This window comes from Glycine max, chromosome 13, assembly GCF_000004515.6.
Source record: "Glycine max cultivar Williams 82 chromosome 13, Glycine_max_v4.0, whole genome shotgun sequence".
In the NCBI taxonomy this organism is placed as follows: Eukaryota; Viridiplantae; Streptophyta; class Magnoliopsida; order Fabales; family Fabaceae; genus Glycine; species Glycine max.
Genome location: NC_038249.2, coordinates 19,077,895 through 19,096,513, shown reverse-complemented (window position 1 = coordinate 19,096,513; position 18,619 = coordinate 19,077,895). Strand labels below are relative to the sequence as shown.

The window sequence follows — 18,619 nt, the reverse complement described above, 5'->3', positions numbered from 1 at the left end:
TTACACTAATTTGGTAATCGATTACCAGTGATAGTTTCTGAACAAATCAAAAGATGTAACTCTTCAAATGGTTTTTGACTTTTTCAAATTGGTTTTAAGTTTTTCTAAAAGTCATAACTCTTCTAATGGTTCTCTTGACCATACATGAAGAGTCTATAAAAGTAAGGCTTTGTTTTGCATTTCATAATCTTGAACAACCTTTACAATACAATCTTTTACAATCTTTGAATCTCTTTGAACTTCTTCTTCTTCTTCTTTTTGCCAAAAGCTTTCCAAAGTTTTTTGGTTTTTCCAAACCTTGAAAACTTATGCTATTCATCTTTTTCATTCCCTTCTCCCTTTGCCAAAAAGAATTCGCCAAGGACTAACCGCCTGAATTCTTTTTGTGTCTCTCTTCTCCCTTTTCCAAAAGAACAAAGGACTAACCGCTTGAATTCTTTTGTGTCTCCCTTCTCCCTTGTCAAAGAATTCAAAATGACACAGTCTGAGAATTCTTTTGATTCTTCCCTTTCCCATATACAAAAGATTTCAAAGGACTAACCGCCTGAGAATTCTTCTGTATCCCCATTCACAAAGTTTCAAAGGTTTAACCGCCTGAGATCTTTGTCTTAACACATTGGAGGGTACATCCTTTGTGGTACAAGTAGAGGGTACATCTACTTGGGTTTGACTGAGAACAAGAGAGGGTACATCTCTTGTGGATCAGTTCTAATGGAGGGTACATCCACTAGGTTGTTCAAAGAGAACAACGGAGGGTACATCCCTTGTGGATCTTTGCTTGTAAAAGGATTTTTACAAGGTTGAAAAGAAATCTCAAGGACCGCAGGTCGCTTGGGGACTGGATGTAGGCACGGGTTGTTGCCGAACCAGTATAAAACTCTTGTGTGTTTGTCTCCTTCTTTCCTACTCTTTTAATTTCCGTTGTGCACTTTAATTTCCGCTTTTACTTTTGGTTAAGTTTCTCTTCTACTCTTTATTCACTTAACAACATAGTAAAAGCCTTAGAAGAGTAAATTTTTTAATTAGTAAAGGTTTAAGAATAATTAATTCAACCCCCTCTTCTTAATTATTCTGAGGCCACTCGATCCAACAATAATCACCATCACAAATCCAATTTCATAAGCAACAGATCGAGCCCAATGCAGAACATCATCTCAGGTAGCAAACACCTACAATGCAATCCACACAAGTTTAGTCTTCAAGGGACATTCATTTTATTACTTTAATAACGATAAATCACATTAATACTCGAGAAGTATTGAATGCATCAGAACAATCAACATGTTCTTCATTCACACCAGTTTCGTCTTCATTTTGTTCATTCATATAAACTTGTTTAAACATTATATTGTCATACATCCATTGATCTTTGTCCATCTTAAAAAGACATTTAAAAATTTCAACATCACAAACAAACAACCCCTTACCATACCATACATATACTATCACACAAAATCCTACGTAATTTTTACTGCATATAATATTATAAAACATTAAAATTGATAACCCTATGATGTAATCCTACCCCCAATGGCATTGGATAGAAGACTCCAAGAAGATTGAGCCATAGATGCAAGAGAAAGTCCTAGGGTTCTCATGAGCCTTAAGGTAGATTTTGGGCTCATGGGCTAAGTATGAGCCCACTTATCTTTGTACATATTAGATTAAAGTTTCATTATTTTTGGGCCTTGTATTTAGGGCTCCATAGTGTAGGGAGGGTACCTTAGTAATGTAGGATTTTTCAGCTCTTATATTTTAGGGCACTTAGACTAGTTTTTGTATTAGGGATAGTTTCGTAATTTCACATGCATTAAGTGCACTATTTGATGTGTGTGTTGGGAGATAAATTTAATTGAATTGGGAGAAGCCCAATCCAATTAAGTTTTGGACCATCTTAAGGGGGAGGTGAACATTTGCTTGCTACACCACATTGCCACATTATATAGTCACACTTTGTGCATGTCTTTCATGGCACCTAAGCACACTCAGTGGAGAATCTTGGACTTGATCTTGGATTAGTGGGCTGAACCATAGCTAAAATTCACTAATCATAATTAGTGAAATTTTGGCTCCAAATTTGCCTTCATTAATTCAAATTCAAATTCAAGTGAAATTTGTATAGAAATTCAAATTTCTCTCCAATTTTGTGTGACACTTAGGCTGTAAATAGAGACTTTGTGTGTGTATTTTTTCAACTTTGATCATTTGAGAATTACACTTCAAAATTCAGACCTCATTTGAGACATAAAATTTCGTGCTCCTTCTCTCTTTCTCCCTTCACTCATCTTCTCATATGTTCAAGCTCTTATCCATGACTTCCTATGGTGGTGAGCTTGTTCTTGACTCATCTTTTCCTTGAAGTGGCGTCTCCAATCATCTTTCTTCCTTCTCCATTTCGCTGCCATTGATATTCAAGAAACAAAAGATTCCATTGATGAAGAAGATCCATGGTCTACAAGCTCCACATGGAACTACATCACTCTATATATTAAAAACCAATAACATCAACTTTTTCTACTTACAATTGATAACCATATAATACATAAAAAATTATAATTGAATCATATGTAGTAAAATAAATTATATTATTCAACTTAATTCTAATTCATGAAATTATGACCACAAAAAATAATCAATTTTAGACCACAACAACTCAAATAAATTATACATAAATTACAAGTGTAAATTATTTTATAATTAATACCATTTTCAAAATATAAAAATAAATAATTACAAATTAATTATCAATCTGCACTTATTTAAAAATATTTAAAATAATAATACGAATTACATTTCAAATAAACAAATAAATTTTTTATACTCATTAATTTAGTTTTTTTAACAATCAAATTAACATATTTATAATTTAAAAAATTCAAAAATTTGATATTTTTTAATTAAAAAATTAAAAATCTGTATAACTCATACGGATTAACCAATCTATAAGTTATGGATTCTTTAATCCGTATTTTACGCAAAAAAGAAGAACGCCGACATACCTCCATTAACAATCAAACCAACCACCACCACAACCACCACCGGCGTACCTCCGTAAAACTTTCAGCTCGATTGAAAAGGCATAATGATCCTCTCACGACAATGAAAAAACCAGAAGAAACCGAGAAAACAAATGAATGAGTATGCTACCATTAAAAAATTTACTTAAAAGGAAGGATAAAACACTTAAGGGTATTTTCAAAATTTTCTTATGCTGGGTGCACAAGCAATATGCCTGGTGCACCTAGCAACACCCTAATGTATTGGACAGAATATTTCGGCTCTATTGTTTGCTATTGGGCCTTTCGGCAGTAGGTTGTTCTTTTGTAGGCCCGTGTATGTTGCCCTTCTTTTTTCCAGTTTTTTTTTTTTATTTTAATTTTATCCCTTTCCTTATACTTTCTCTCCCTCTTTTTTAATCATTTTCTCTTCCCCCTCACCCCATATATTATTTTCATCCTCACGAGAACAGGTTCCTTCCCCTGCCTCTTTTCTTCTTCTCCCACCTCCCTTGTGCCTTTTCTCCCCACCCTCATCATGTCTTTTAATTTTGTTTTTTTCCATGCTTCTCGCCTATTCGATAAAAACTAATTTTTTGTTATGTATACAAAAAAAAGACACAATAGAAACTTGTTTGTATTGTTTTAAAATAAAATATATCATAATAGAAATATGTTTTTATCAAAGATATTTTTGTGAAAAACCAAAACACAAGAAAATGAAGAGCAAGAAGAGAAAAGGGAGAGTGTGTAAATCATAGGCCTCCATTGTATTGTTTTCGTTAATAGCTAGGCCTGATGTGGGCCCACTTTTAACAAGAAAGTATATCATCAGTTTTTTTTAACCCTTCATTCTTTAAAACTTGGGTATGCCAAGCAATAGTTAGAAGTGTGAAATTTCAGATTTGTATTTTTGAAAATTCAGCGGTGACGGGTGAGACACATCAGTCATTGATATTATAAAAACTTAGTATGAACATATGAATCAATTGACACAATAGAAACATGTTCCATTTATGTATTTTAACAAGATTTTTTTTGAGATATACAAAATAAAAGTATATATAAAGTATGTTTTGAAGGAAAATACGTGCGGATTTTGATGAAATTGATTTTGCAAAAATTAGCATTTATAAAGCATATAATATACAACATGTTGCAAATGGACCATGTCATGATTCATAGTGTCCAGCCTCGTACCAATTAGTACTCTCCATAAAAGAATAACCAAATGTATATCAACAAGATTGACTAGAAACTACAAACTCTATATCCAATAAGGAACTTCCTACAATTATTCAAATTCCAATAAGGTCCACTAGCGTACAATCACAATAAAAAGTTAACATAAAGAATTCAGTGAAATTAATTCCCATTACCTAACTCTTGGTAACTCTTGAAAATCTTTGCACAACTAGATGCAACAATTTCCTTCATGAAACCCAAGTTGTTGACAAATCTATCATTGGTGGCAATGCCATTGAAGCGATTGAGATTAACACGTGTATGGTCACGGCCTGGAGTGGGCTCTTTGCAATCACGTAGAGGACTTGTTACTAGACTCGCATCACAATTTTGATTTGCTTGATTCGCGTCCACGAAGATCGTAAATGATCCTGTTGAATCAGTCTTAACCTGCTTGCTGTACACATTGTTGTTCGTGATTCTGTCCTTGCATTGCAGAGTAACCTCGGCACCTAGGAATCGGAGAAACATTAATGGGAGTAAACAACTTGTCATAGAAACATTAAATAATAATATAAATATTTTAAATAAAGGCTAATTAGAATTTTTGAGATATTAGTTAATGAATTAAATAAAAAAATGTTTTTTTTTATTAAAATGTATATAATTGTGTTGTTCATAAGTTATTTTATGTTTTTTTATTATTTTCATAATAAATATTTTTTTTAGTTTTTAAAGTAATGTTTTATGGTTACTGTTTAACAAGATCCAATGTTCTAACTGTTAGTAGATAATATTGTCTTAAAATATAAGGTTAAAATGCAAACATGTGCTTTCATAATTTTTTTAGTTTCTAAACATAACATTTTTTTAGCTTCTCATCTGTAGAAATAAGGATCATGTACTATAACACATTTTCATAAATATGAGACTAAAAAGAAATAATTTTATTTTTAGAGATCATAAGTAAACATTGCTTCATTTACCGGGATTAAAAATATGATTTTAGTATGAAATGAAAAGATTAAAACTTTTTAAAGGTGTGGCATTTTGTGATTGATTGAGAGTGTAAATTATTAACGTTTACTAATTAAATCCTTTTTTTTATATTGCATGCAAGAACCAAACTAACAAATACAACAAGAAACAGATAACAATACTGCTATTTTTTTGAGAGGTAACTAGAAGAGTGTAGTAATAAATTAAGAAGGGTTAATTAAATTACCAGCAATGTAGGTGGTTAGAGGAGTCTCAAAACCGGCACGGCAAGGGTCACAAAACACGCGACCCTTCACATAGAAAGGGGTTAAGTGAGGGCGTATGGCTGAGACCATCGCCGGAAAAACACACAAAACTACCATAAAGGCTATTCTCACTCCCATTCTTCTAAGTCTCAGTGGAATTCTTTGTTTGTGTTCAACAAGAGAAGAGGAAATTACCCCAACAAGAACTGTATATTTTTATGAGCTCAAGAAGTTACTATAGGCTGTGCAAACATCACTCAACTTTATACTCGTTGCAGTGCACGAAGGATTTAGATGCTTATTTTAACGAAATTCGAACTTGCTAAGTCATGGCAGTGACTTGAACGCAGGGTCAAATCCAAACCGTTATTATTCTTCCAATTTTTAAGCACTTTTCCGCAAGGTGTGGGTGAGAAGACAACGATGCTAGCTGTTGCAATCATATATATATATATATATATATATATATATATATATATATATATATATATATATATATATATATATAATATTTTAATTAGCATAAACAGAAAACAATTAGCTAGCAAAATATTAAATCATATTTAAATTGGTATTTATAAGTTTTGGACAATATAAAAATCTGTTAAGAGCACATTCTCTTTTGTGATTGGTCCTTATTATACATGCATGCCTTGTTATCTCTATCCAAAATATGTTCGTTATCAATCATCTAATGTTTACTATGGATATTTCTCAACGTGGAGTTGATAAATGAAAAAGCTTATTTTAGATTGTCTTTTATAAGATGTAATCAGAATATACATTGAGTAAGGTCACAACTTTATATAATTATATATAAGTTCTTGATGGGGAGGGTTAGTGAGGGATCTCTCCCCACCCTTAGATCCGTCCCTGTTTGCAGTAGTGAATCAAGTTATCCTGTTTTTTTTTTTTTTTTGCTAAGTTGTATAGTGAAATTTTAATTTTTTTAAACTAAGTATTTTTTTTCCATGATTTTATGTATATATTTCTTTACTTTTCATATTTCCAATCTCTTACATTTTTTATAAATTATAAAATATATAACATTTAAAAACATGTCAGTTTTTAATAAATTAGAAAATATTATTTTCTATTAAATATATTAACTTTAGATAGATAAAAATAAAAAAATATACTTAATTATGTAATTTTTTTAATTATTTTTTATACTTTTTACAAATTTTTTTATTTAACATTTTGCATATAATATTTGAAATCCTCTTTTAATACTCGTGTGTTATAAATATTTCTAAGCTAGTAAATTTAAAATAAAGAATAAAATTTTGAAATGCTGAAATATGAAAAGTAAACTATATATATGCATGAGATAAATGAAAAGTTAATAATAGAAAATTAAATGAAGTAATAAATTAAATTTTAAAAAATAAAATTTAGAAAATAAATGGCAACTTTAAGAATAGTCTTTATATTATACATAATTAAATAATTAGTTAGAAAGACAGATATATAAATAAGATATGATGAAAAAATTAAATTAAAAATTATACTTATTAATTCCATGCGTTACAGTGTTACACGGGTGTGAGCACTATATTTTGATAATGTACTTCATGGAATTATTAATTAATGGTCAAATGTGGGTTAATTATATCTATCTTACATATAAAAGATATTGGGTCAGCTTCTTGTTTGCAGGGTTTAATAGCTATTTATAGGCATGTGCTATTAACATGCATTAACCGTCTTCGCTATAAGATGTTTGGTTCTCTGTAACGTTTTATTGGTATCCCTGGTATCAAATATATTAATGTAATTTTGCTGATTTAAAAACTAGATATTTGTTTTTATCTATCATCTATCTTTCTCTAAAAAAAAAAATTCTATCATCTATCTATACTGTAAAGAATTTTCTGAGATTCACACTGATTGATTCTTAAAACTTTAAATGAGCCGTGACCCCTCAACACGCCTCAGCACCGGCCTATTCCATGGCGGCTTCAACCCAATAGATAAGTTAATACTACTAAATTTAACCATAAAAAAATAGATAGTTTAAAAGAAAAGAATTAATTCAATTATGAGTGAATGATGAAGTAAAAGATTGGGTGCATGGAAGTAATGCGGTGGTGGAATTTCAACTATGAATGAAGTCGCCAATTACTATTATATTTTTTTTATATTACCGTAATTAGGACTTTAATTAAATTCTTTGATAGAAGTTCAGTGTATTATTATAAGTTTTGTTCTTTTGAATCGATTAAGATTAATATAACACTTACAAGTTTTTCTCTTTCTAAAAATATATTCAATGAGAATGGAATTCAAATCTTTCCTAAAATTTAACATGTATTATCAAATAAGTTATAACTCCAGCTACACTCATTAAGTGTCAATTGCTATTATATATTGGTATTTAATGTTGTCATCGACTCAAACTGCAATTGGTCAGAGTTTCCAGATTTTGACAAAGATATGGAAATATATATACATAACTCCTAGAAGAAAATTGATAAATTGTATAACCTTTTGAAATGTGAACACTCAGCATCAATATAAGAGAGACAGGGAATAATTATATAGCATAGTGTATAATGATTCTGCAATAAAGTAATTAAATGTGAATTGATTGTAGATTAGAAAATTTTAAATATAGAATAAGTTTCTTAAATATGGTTAGTTGCAATCTGATTTATTTGCGAGATTGATTTGTGTCACTTAAAGCAGATTAGTCTTCCAACAACTTTCCATTATCAGTAGCACAATCAAAGAGATCTGTTTCCAACGACTCTTTGTTTCTTTCTTTTGCATGACTGTCATTATTAGTAGCACAATCATAGGGATTTGTTTTCAACTGCTCTCTGTTTCCTTTTTCTGCATGATTGTCATCCAACAGCTGATTATTGTTAATATCCTCCCTCAAACGAGGCCGAGGTTAAACGCAGAGTTTAGTTCGAAAATGCATGAGAGTAGCTTTGGACACGGGCTTAGTGAACAAATCAACAACTTGATCATGGGTAGGAATGTGGTGAGTGACAAGATGGACAAAAGCAACTCGTTCACGGACATAGTGATAATCCAATTCAATGTACTTGTTGCGGGCATGAAATACATGATTGATGGTCATGTGAAATGCACTGAGATTATCACAGTATAATAGTGGAAGGGATGGCAGTGAAATGCGAAGGTCATGCAAGAGAAAGGTAAGCCATGTGAGTTCAACGGTAGTGTTTGCCATGGCCCTATATTCAGCTTCCGTGCTGGAGTGAGAAACCGTTGGTTGTTTCTTAGCACACCATGAGATGAGATTTCCTCCAAGATAGATACAATAACCGGTGGTGGAGCGTCGAGTGGTGGGAGAACATGCCCAATCTGCATCAGAAAAAGCAAAAAGATCAAGTGTGGTATTTGAAGTAAAGTGGAGACCTACATCAATAGTTCCCTTGACATATCGTAATATACGATGGGCCATTTGTAAATGCATAGTGGTAGGAGAATTCATAAATTGGGACACAAAATTAACACTATATGAAATATCAGGGCGAGTAAGAGTGAGATATTGTAAAGATCCAACAAGCCCACAAAAGTAACTTGGATCATCAAGGGGAGTGTTATTGGACGTCATCTTCATCTTAGCTTCAAGTGGTGTGATCTTTGGTTTATAATCAACCATGTTAGCTCGTTCAAGGATGGTAAGGGCATAGTGTGACTGGGATAGATGAAGGCCATCAGTTGTCTGGAGTATTTCAATGCCAAGTGTCATACCCTAATTTCGTTCGGGGACCTTTGCTTGATGACATGCGACCTTTCTTTGGTCCTTGTGAGGTGCTTGGCATCCATCATTAGGCAATTTGTGAAATTCCAGGACATGCCGAAAAACCAAAAAAATATTGATGCACAATCCGTAAGTTTCCGTGACACACCGGAAATCAAATGGAAGCATCGTTGCATAATTAAGTGAGGTTCCGTAACATTCCGTAAGTCAAAAGGGGGATGATTATGTAATCCGCAAGGTTCCGTAACATTACGGAAAGAAAACAAGTATCGTTACGAAATTCGTAAGTTTCCGTAACTTTACGAAAAAAGAATCACCAAAAAAACAGCAGGGGGTGTACTTAGTAAAAATGGGGGTGCAAATAGCACCCAGGCCCACTTGGGCCCTCCAGAATATTCCTCCAGAAGGATGTTGCTTCTGGAGGAAGCAACCTGGCTCGCCTGGGCGAGCTGGGCGGCAACCACCTCCCCTATTTTGCTATAAATAGGGGAGGAAGTGAAGAAGAAAGGGGTTCAGCCCCTTTGGCACTTCTCTCTCTTTCGAATTTGCTTGGAAAAATCGTTTCCGTGAAGAAAATCTAAGCCGAGGCGCTTCCAAAACGTTTCCGTAACGTTTTCCGTGAAGAATTTCGCAAAGGTTTCAACCGTTCTTCGACGTTCTTCATTCGTTCTTCATCGTTCTTCGATCTTCAACGGGTAAGTACCTCGAACCAAGCTTTTCGATTCATTCTATGTACCCGTAGTGGTCCACATTGTGTTTCGTGCATTTTTATTCTCGTTTTGTTTACTTTTTATACCCCCTGTTGACGTGCTTAAGCCATTTTACTTAAGTCATTTCTCGCTTAACTTAAAAATAAAATAAATTTCCACCGAACGTTTGAATTGTATTATCCGTTAACTTCGGTTAAAATAAATTCCGACCGTTCGGTCGTGCCGTAACCACGTTGGAAATCAAAAAAGAGGTAAAAATAATATAATAATCAAAAAACATCTTTTAGTAAAATAAAGCGGAAAATCAATCGGACGTTTTCTCTTTGGGATTTCTCATTCTTAATCGAATTGATTAATAACTAAAGTGAAACTAAGGCTAAAATCAACTCGCCTAGTCAAGCTCGTCCACAAAAATAGGCTTTTGAAGTTTGTCATTTCAATTTCTCACTAAGTAAAATGGATCATTTTTAAGGTCCAACGCCTTAAAATGATCACCTCTTAAAATAAAAAAGAATCACTTGATAAGAAAGAACTACGTAGGTCTGAGTTCCTCATTGAGGATACGTAGGAGCAAAAGCCCAGCTTTTGTCGACCACCCCAAGAGATCGTTAATGGTCCAATGCCTTAACGTTCCTCTCCTTTCAAAAACAAGAGATCGTTAATGGTCCAATGCCTTAACGTTTCTCTCCTTTCAAAAACAAGAGATCGTTAATGGTCCAACGCCTTAACGTTTCTCCCCTTTCAAAATCAAAAGACCGTTTAATGGTTCAACACCTTAAATGACCTTTTGTTCAATAAAAACATATTTTGCAAAAAAGACAAAAACAACTTAACCAAACACTTTGTTCCGAAAGAACTACGTAGGTCTGATTTCCTCATCGCAATTGAGGAATACGTAGGAGCAAAGGGAAACACCCTTGTCGACCACAAAAAGGAAAAAAATATAAAAAGGGTATAAAGGATATAAGAACATAAAAAGGGAACATAAAAAATCAAAGTCATGTTTGCACATTCGATTAAAAGCTGCCGTCCCTTGGGACGGACGTGTGGGGTGCTAATACCTTCCCCGTGCGTAAATACAACTCCCGAACCTTTCACTTAAAAGTTCGTAGATCGCGTCTTTTCCGGTTTTTCCGATGTTTTCCTCAAATAAACGTTGGTGGCGACTCCGCGCGTATTCCTTTCGTGGAACACGCATCCCGCGAGTCTCGCGTCGCCCTCCCGCCGAAGGGTAGGTTGCGACAATTGGCGACTCCACTGGGGACTGTTTTTAGAGAGTTAGGCCATTTAATTTTGTGCAATGTTTTACCATGACTTATCCCTTTGTTAGTTTCCCTTCATTATGTTCTTGTGTGTATAAGCTCTTTATTGCTTTTAGTGCGTTTTAAAATGTATGCATGAGGTAAATATTTATTCATTTGATGCACACAAACACCAACACTATTTGCACACACTGTGAGTGAAAAAAGGGCCCTATACCCGGGTTCGTGAGAACATAAGGAGTGGAGGTGAATCTGTGATCATGCTAGGTCTCCGACTTGCTTGATTACAGTGAACCCTCATCTAGAGCTTTTCTCTTTGAAAACTTATTGTTGCTAGTAGTCCCTACTGCTACAATATGTTCTTCAAAGAGGACAATACCTCTAGAAACCATCAAAAGAGATATGACTACCTTGGGGGTTATCACTAAATGCCTAGTTAGTTCTTTCCCTTATAGGTCCCTTAAATAGGGGCACGAGCAAACACGCTGCGTGCCATTTTTCACACTGCCATGCATAAGTATCATATACCCTTTTGCTTATGTTCAGTGAATATTGTCATACTGTGTACATTCCCGCATTGTGTCTTTTGCATAGGCATCGCATATGGGTTCTGTCTTGATCCCTTGTGTAAACAAACCAACGGAGGGTCCGTGTCGCCTTCTTAAAAACGTACGTTGGGGCACTTTGCTACCCCTAGACGTTGTGTCTAAGAAGGGGACGAATTCCCCGGACCCCCGCATTCCTAGATTGCATCTGTGTCATATGCATTCCTTCATGCATTCATCCATTCCACCCATGATAGATGTCGGAGTTTTGATTCGCACTAGATTTTATTTCACTTTAGTAAAACATGGGATCAAGTCAAAAGCCTTCGCTTAAAAAGAGGTTTTATCAAGTCAAAATCAAGAGCTTAGAGGTCACCAGTTTACGAAAGTTGGGGCAATTAATGGGTCAACTTCAACGGCAAGCCTTCCGCAAAGCCTATGGTAAGCATTTGGGACCTAGCTAGGGTAGAAGTCTCCATGGAACCAATTGCCTCCCTCACCCAGTATTATGATCAGCCGTTGAGGTGCTTCATCTTTGGGGACTTCCAGCTATCACCAATGGTGGAAGAATTTGAAGAGATCCTAGGATGTCCTCTAGGGGGAAGGAAACCATACCTCTTCTCAGGGTTCTACCCCTCATTGGCCAGAATTTCTAAAAAAGGTCCAAATCTCGGCGCAGGAATTAGACCGCCAAAGGCAAGTCGAAAATGGGGTGGTCGGAATACCAAGAAAATATTTGGAGGTAAAAGCAAGAATCTTGGCAGATAAAGGCGAGTGGACCCCATTCATAGATATTCTCACACTGTTGATTTTCGAGGGATTCCTCTTTCCAAATGTGGATGGGTTGGTGGACCTGGCAGCGATCGACGTTTTTCTCGCCTATCATAACCACAAGGAAAGTCCGGTTGTCGCTATGCTAGCCGACCTATATGACACCTTCGACCGAAGATGTGAAGAAAGCAATGCAAGGATTGTTTGCTGTACTCCAGCTCTCTATGTGGGGCTGGTTTCACACCTTTTTTTCCAAGAAGGTAGGCCCGTCTATCCGCTACAAGGTTACCGCTCGTGCGTCGAAAAAGGAAAGGCGAATTGGGACCAACTCTTGGCTAGCATGGGGAGGGCGTCTGTTAATTGGTTCCCTCGCTAGAAGGAAGGAAGAATCAAGATTCTATCTTCATGCGAAGGATGTCCAAATGTTCCCTTGATGGGAACAAGGGGTTGTATTAATTATAATCCCGTTCTCGCCATAAGACAGCTTGGCTACCCCATGAGAGGAGCGCCATTAGACGAAAGAATCACGCCTTTCATCGCACGGGGTTTTAGTGACCACAACGCGAGGGTACTCCAAGGAGTTCGCAAGGCATGGGATGCGGCGTGAAGAAAGGACAAAGAGCTTAGGGGAAGCAGTAATGGGAGCATCGGCGGCTATCATAAGTGGCTGAGAGTCCGGACACAAGGATTGGATTGGCTCCCAAATCTAAAGACTGTGAGAGACAATGAGGTTAAAGCTTCGGAAGAAAGTGATGAGGTACAAGCCCTAAAGGCAAAGCTTGAAAGAGCCCGGGTAGTCAAAGAGAAGTTCAAGTCCATAGCCATCAAAGTCTGAAGAGAGTATGATGAACTAAGGGACGTCAATATGGCCACCGATGAAGCCTTGGAATGAGAAACCAAGAAGGCCCGAAAGGAAGAACACGACCAAAACAAGTTTTGAGGGGCTTTATAGGGCAGCAATAGTGAGCTCAAGCTCCGAAGAGGTGAAAGGAATCATCACGGGTCAAAGGCATGATCTGGAAGGACGAGCTAAAGGCTTGCCTTAGGTCGAAAAGAAATTTGTCCTAACAGTTAAAGTGAGACTGAAGGGAATATGTGGGCCATCATCGATGAGTGCAAAGAGAAGCTAAATCTAGCGGCGACTCACGAGCAAAGGCTAGAGGATGAGTACGCCAAGATATCAGCAGAAAGGGAAGCAAGGGAAAGGGTAATTGATTCATTGCACCAAGAGGCAACAATGTGAACGGACTGATTTGCTCTTACTTTGAACAGGAGTCAAGAACTTCCCCGATTGCTAGCCAAGGCCAAAGCAGTGGCGGACACCTACTCCGCCTCCGAGGAGATCCACGGACTTCTCAGCTATTGTCAGCATATGATAGACTTAATGGACCATATGATTGGAAACCGCTAGGAAGTTTGTATTGTCGCTCAGATCTTGACTAGTTATAACTTTTTGAATAAGATGAGTTTATCCCACGTTTTTACTCCAAAAATCAGTGCGAATCAAGTCGCTCCCGCATTTTATCTCTAGCATGCATTGTATGTTGGTCTCGTCCTTTGTCACGGGAAGCCGGAAGGTCCATATCACCTTCTTAATTGTACACATGGGGCACTGCGCCCCCAAATGCGCAAGTAAGAAGAGATAATTTTCCGGGCTCTCGTGTCCGTAAAATGCATTCATATCATGCATCGCATAAGCATCTCTTCATAACATCATAATGAACATATCGTTCCTGCATTTGTCCGTTATCATATTCCAGCCTCACATTTTGCATGAGTCATGGCATCATCATGCATATGCGTTCAACAAACTTTTTGATCTGCAAAATTGCATACCATTTGTTTTCATGTTTGCTCATCCTTGTGTTTTCCTCTACAAAAACAAAAAAGGGGAAGCGTGAAACTTCACACTACATTCTTAGTTGCATGTGTTAGGCACCATGAGCCAACCATGATGGGATCATAAACCCATTTCTAAAAAAAAAACACAACAACAAAACAAAATAATTGAACATGGTACCTAATGCATGGTTAACTAGGAAATGGTGTTTCTTCGGGCATCTCAATTTCATAATTACATTTTCCATGCATAGCTTAAAGTATGCCCGAGTCATTCATCCCTATGAGATGTTGTTGAAGTATTGGCGATCAGAATTGCCATTCCTTGGATTATAGGGTTGAACCAAGCTCATGCTTTTACAAAAAAGTTCATCAAGTCAAGTTGAAATATGGAAGTAACCGTCTTGCAAAATTGAGGCAAGATGAATCGAGTCACATCACTGCTTCGTCTACTGCCAAACATATTTAGGATTATTGATGTCCTTGTTACTTCCAGTTTCACCTTGACAAAGATGTCATGGACCATGTTGAAAATCTAAATTGATTCAACCCCATATCTTGCGTAAAAATTCGCAATACTTCAACTGTACATCATTCGCATGCATCCATGCTTTTCATTGGTTGCATTGCTTGTTGCATTCTTTCCTTGAAAAATAAAATAAAATGAACTTAATCATTGTTATAAAAAAGAAAGGGACACGCTTTACGATGCCCTTACCGAACTCGTGCTAGAGCTAGAGTAATGGGTGAAGTAGAGGAGATACAAGAGAAGATGAAGGCCGAAAATGGAGGCCATAAAAGAGCAAATGGCCACAATGATGAAGGCCATGATGAGCATGAAGAAGATAATGGAAGCCAATGCGGTTATAGTTGCCGCTATTAGCGCTGTCGCTAAGGTGAACCCGATGCTCCCATCTGGCCTCAAGCAAATGAATCATCCAACCTCAAATATGGTAGGCAAAGATTTGGGAAGTACGGATGACCCCATGATGTGCAAATTCAAAACGAGTACGCCTTCCCATCATATGGCTTGCCTCCCAACTATACACCACCCAATGTGGCATACACTCTCAATGAAAATCTCAATAACTCCACTCCGATACTCGTTGAGAACCAATAACCTCATCAGGCACATATCTCTCAAACCATGGGGGAGACACATGAAATTCCCCACCACAATCTAGCTGACTTCGAGCCTTGGCTCGGATATGCCACTGAAGGGCAAGCAGTTGGTGGTATACCCTTTGAAAACACTTTGGAGGGCCCTCAGTTTCGCCCACAACCGCAACCATTGCATTTTGCGGTGGGAAGAGCCCCTCCTGCTATGGCCGAAAAGGGAAAGGCGGATCATCTAAAGGAAAGGCTCAGGGCCATTGAAGGAGGTGAAGATTATGCCTTTGCTAACCTAGAAGAGTTGTTCCTAATACCCAAACATGGTCATTCCCAAGTTCAAGGTGCCGGACTTTGGCAAGTACAAGGGGACTACTCGCTCCAAGAACCATCTAAAGATGTACTGTCGGAAGATGGGGGCATACGCAAAAGATGAGAAACTGCTGATACATTTTTCCTGAGAAAGTCTTACTAGGACAACTGTTGCCTGGTATACTAACTTAGGAACCTTCTTGAGTCCATTCTTGGAAGGACCTAATGGTTGCCTTCATTAAGCAGTGTCAGTACAATTCTGATATGGCTCCAGATAGGATGCAACTACAAAGAGTGTGCAAAAAGGGGGCACGAATCTTTCAAAGAATACGCCCAAAGATGGAGAGACTTGGCAACTCAAGTAGCACCCCCAAAAACAGAGAAAGAGATTATCATAATGATAGTAGACACGTGACCGGTGTTCTACTATGAAAAAATGGTGGGTTACACACCTTCAAGTTTTACAGATTTGGTCTTCGCCAGCAAAAAGATCGAAGTGGATCCGAAAAGAGGCAAATTTGATCATCCTACTAGGACGACTGAGAAAACTGGGGCAAATGAAGAGGGTGAGAAAGAGGGAGAAACCCATGCTGTGACTACCATTCCTATACGGCCAAGTTTCCCACCAACCCAACAATATCTTTACTCAGCCAATAACAAACCTTCTCCTTACCCACCACCCAGTTATCCACAAAGGCCATCCCTAAATCAACCACAAAGTCTGTCTACCGCACTTCCAATGACGAAGACCACCTTTAGCACAAACCAAAAAAAAAACACCAACAAAAAGGAATTTTGCAGCAAAAAGCCTGTAGGGTTCACCCCAAATTCCGTTGTCATATGCTAAACTTGATCCCATATCTACTTGATAATTCAAATGGTAGCCATAACCCTAGCCAAGGTTCATCAACCTCCATTTCTCCGAGAATACGACTCGAACGCAACGTGGGCTTGTCACGGAGAAGCCCCGGGGCGTTCCATTGAGCATTGTAGGGCTCTGAAGCGTAAGGTGCAAGGTCTAATTGATACGGGCTGGCTGAAATTTGAGGAGAATCGCTTGTTGAATCCTAACATTAACAAGCAACACCATACATGGGGCAATTCTGGAAGCTGTTGTTATGACTCATCAGGATTTTCAAGTTTATGCCATAAACCACAGTTACAATGTTAAAAGATATAGATAAAATGGACATCCTCTCACGAACACATCTTTGCTTATTCAACTTCCACCGGAATGTGAGTGTAAGCCATTGGTCTGTTTGCTCAAGCAACCTGCGCTCCTGAGTGTTGACTTCCAAGACCGTTCAATCAGAGATTACTCATCTTGCACGTTGGTGGGGGTGCCGTAAAACAACGAGCAAAGTTCAAAACAAATAAGTTTCAAAATAAAAAAATAAAAAGGCATTTGATTGACTGTGTTTTCAAGTAAAAATATAGATGTTCATGTGACCTCATTTTGTCTTTTTAAAGAGAAGTGAGTTATCAAGAATAGGATGTTGGACAAATGACCTCAGTTACCTTGAGAAGAAGAGGGGATTGAATTAAGATATGAATATTATTCCCCAATTAAACTTTCACTCTCTCTTTTCGAATTAACAATGCATATAGGGACAACCCTTCCCTTGTGTTCAGGAATCCTCTACAACAAGAGACCCACGGTCTCTTAATCCCTTTTCAGAAATAAGAAGAAGAGAAGAAGAGGTCTCTCGTAAAAGAGGTAGATTGTAAAATGAAGATCAATAAAAAATTCATTATTGAATATGCAAGTGGTTGACCAAGGAATCTTTTTGAGAGGATAAGACATTTCAGTTCAGAAAAACTCTTGATCTTTCGAGAGGATAAAACTGTTTGGGCAATGAAAACTCTCTTTAAAACATTTGAATGGCCGTTCATAAACCATTTGAATAGATATGTCTCTTGGAAATTATTTTCTGAAAATCCCCTCTGGTAATCAATTACAAGACTTATGTAATCGATTACAGGTTTTAAAAATTTGAATTAAAACATTTTCAACTAATGGTAATCGATTACCAGAGAGCAAATCTCAATTTGAAAGGATAGAATTCCTTGGTCAAACCTTTTGCTTCTTCAATTTGGAAACTTCTTCCTAAGATTCTAGAGATCAACTTGATCATATATCTTGATTTTCTTGGATTCTTGTCTTGAATAAAACTTAGAAGCATTTGATCCTTTAGCATCATCAAGACATCAAAACATCTTGCTTCTACATAGGAGTCATTTGACTTAATCCATCAACTGAAAAATCCTTCAACTATTTCTCGTCCTTGGAAAATTCTTTTTGCAAGAATCAACTGCTTCTTTCATTCTTCCTCACTACGAGGTCGTGAAAACAAGACAACACTTGGTACCTCTAAGCCCTACACTGGGGCAATGAAAGGCACCATGCAAAAACCTCAAGCGAACCTAGGGGCAGATTAGAAGTTCTCACCCAATAGGTTCCCTCCTACAAGGTCATGACGAAAGGCAACGATTGATACCTCAAAGCCTTACACTGGGGCAATGAGGGGCACCGTGCATGAGCCTCAAGGTAACATAGGGGCCGATCAAAAGTTCTCACCTATCGATGTTTTCAACAAAAAAGGGGGGACAAACCCTAGGATTTCGATGGATTGATTAAACATCAAATGGCTCCATTGCCGTCACTCCAAAATGGTCAAGTGACTAAATAAAAAAGAACATACACTTTGAGGGAGTTCCCGGAGAGATTTGCAAAAGATAGGATGAGGTCGCATGAATTATTACCTCTTTCAAAAGGACAGTCAATCTATGTTTTCCAAAAAAAATCAAATCAAAATCAAAATCACAAAATAGGGAAAGAATGCCATGAACATTGTACAACTTTCCATTACATTGCATTGTTTCATATAAAGTCCGCATTTACCCAAATT

The 18,619-nt window shown here is 36.9% G+C and overlaps 2 protein-coding genes across 2 annotated transcripts; both read right to left on the bottom strand.

Moving 5' to 3' along the window:
- Positions 1–4,361: 4,361 nt before the first annotated feature.
- LOC100796594 (protein DOWNSTREAM OF FLC) lies at positions 4,362–5,570 on the bottom strand. Its single transcript, XM_003543720.4, has 2 exons — positions 5,407–5,570; positions 4,362–4,693 (listed from the first exon to the last, which is right to left on the bottom strand). The coding sequence occupies exons 1-2, from the start codon at positions 5,561–5,563 to the stop codon at positions 4,362–4,364; spliced, it is 489 nt and encodes a 162-aa protein (XP_003543768.1). The 5' UTR covers positions 5,564–5,570.
- Positions 5,571–8,321: 2,751 nt separating this feature from the next.
- LOC102668928 (uncharacterized mitochondrial protein AtMg00810-like) lies at positions 8,322–9,149 on the bottom strand. The gene has a single exon (XM_006595152.1). The coding sequence runs from the start codon at positions 9,147–9,149 to the stop codon at positions 8,322–8,324; it is 828 nt and encodes a 275-aa protein (XP_006595215.1).
- Between the last annotated feature and the right edge of the window lie 9,470 nt (positions 9,150–18,619).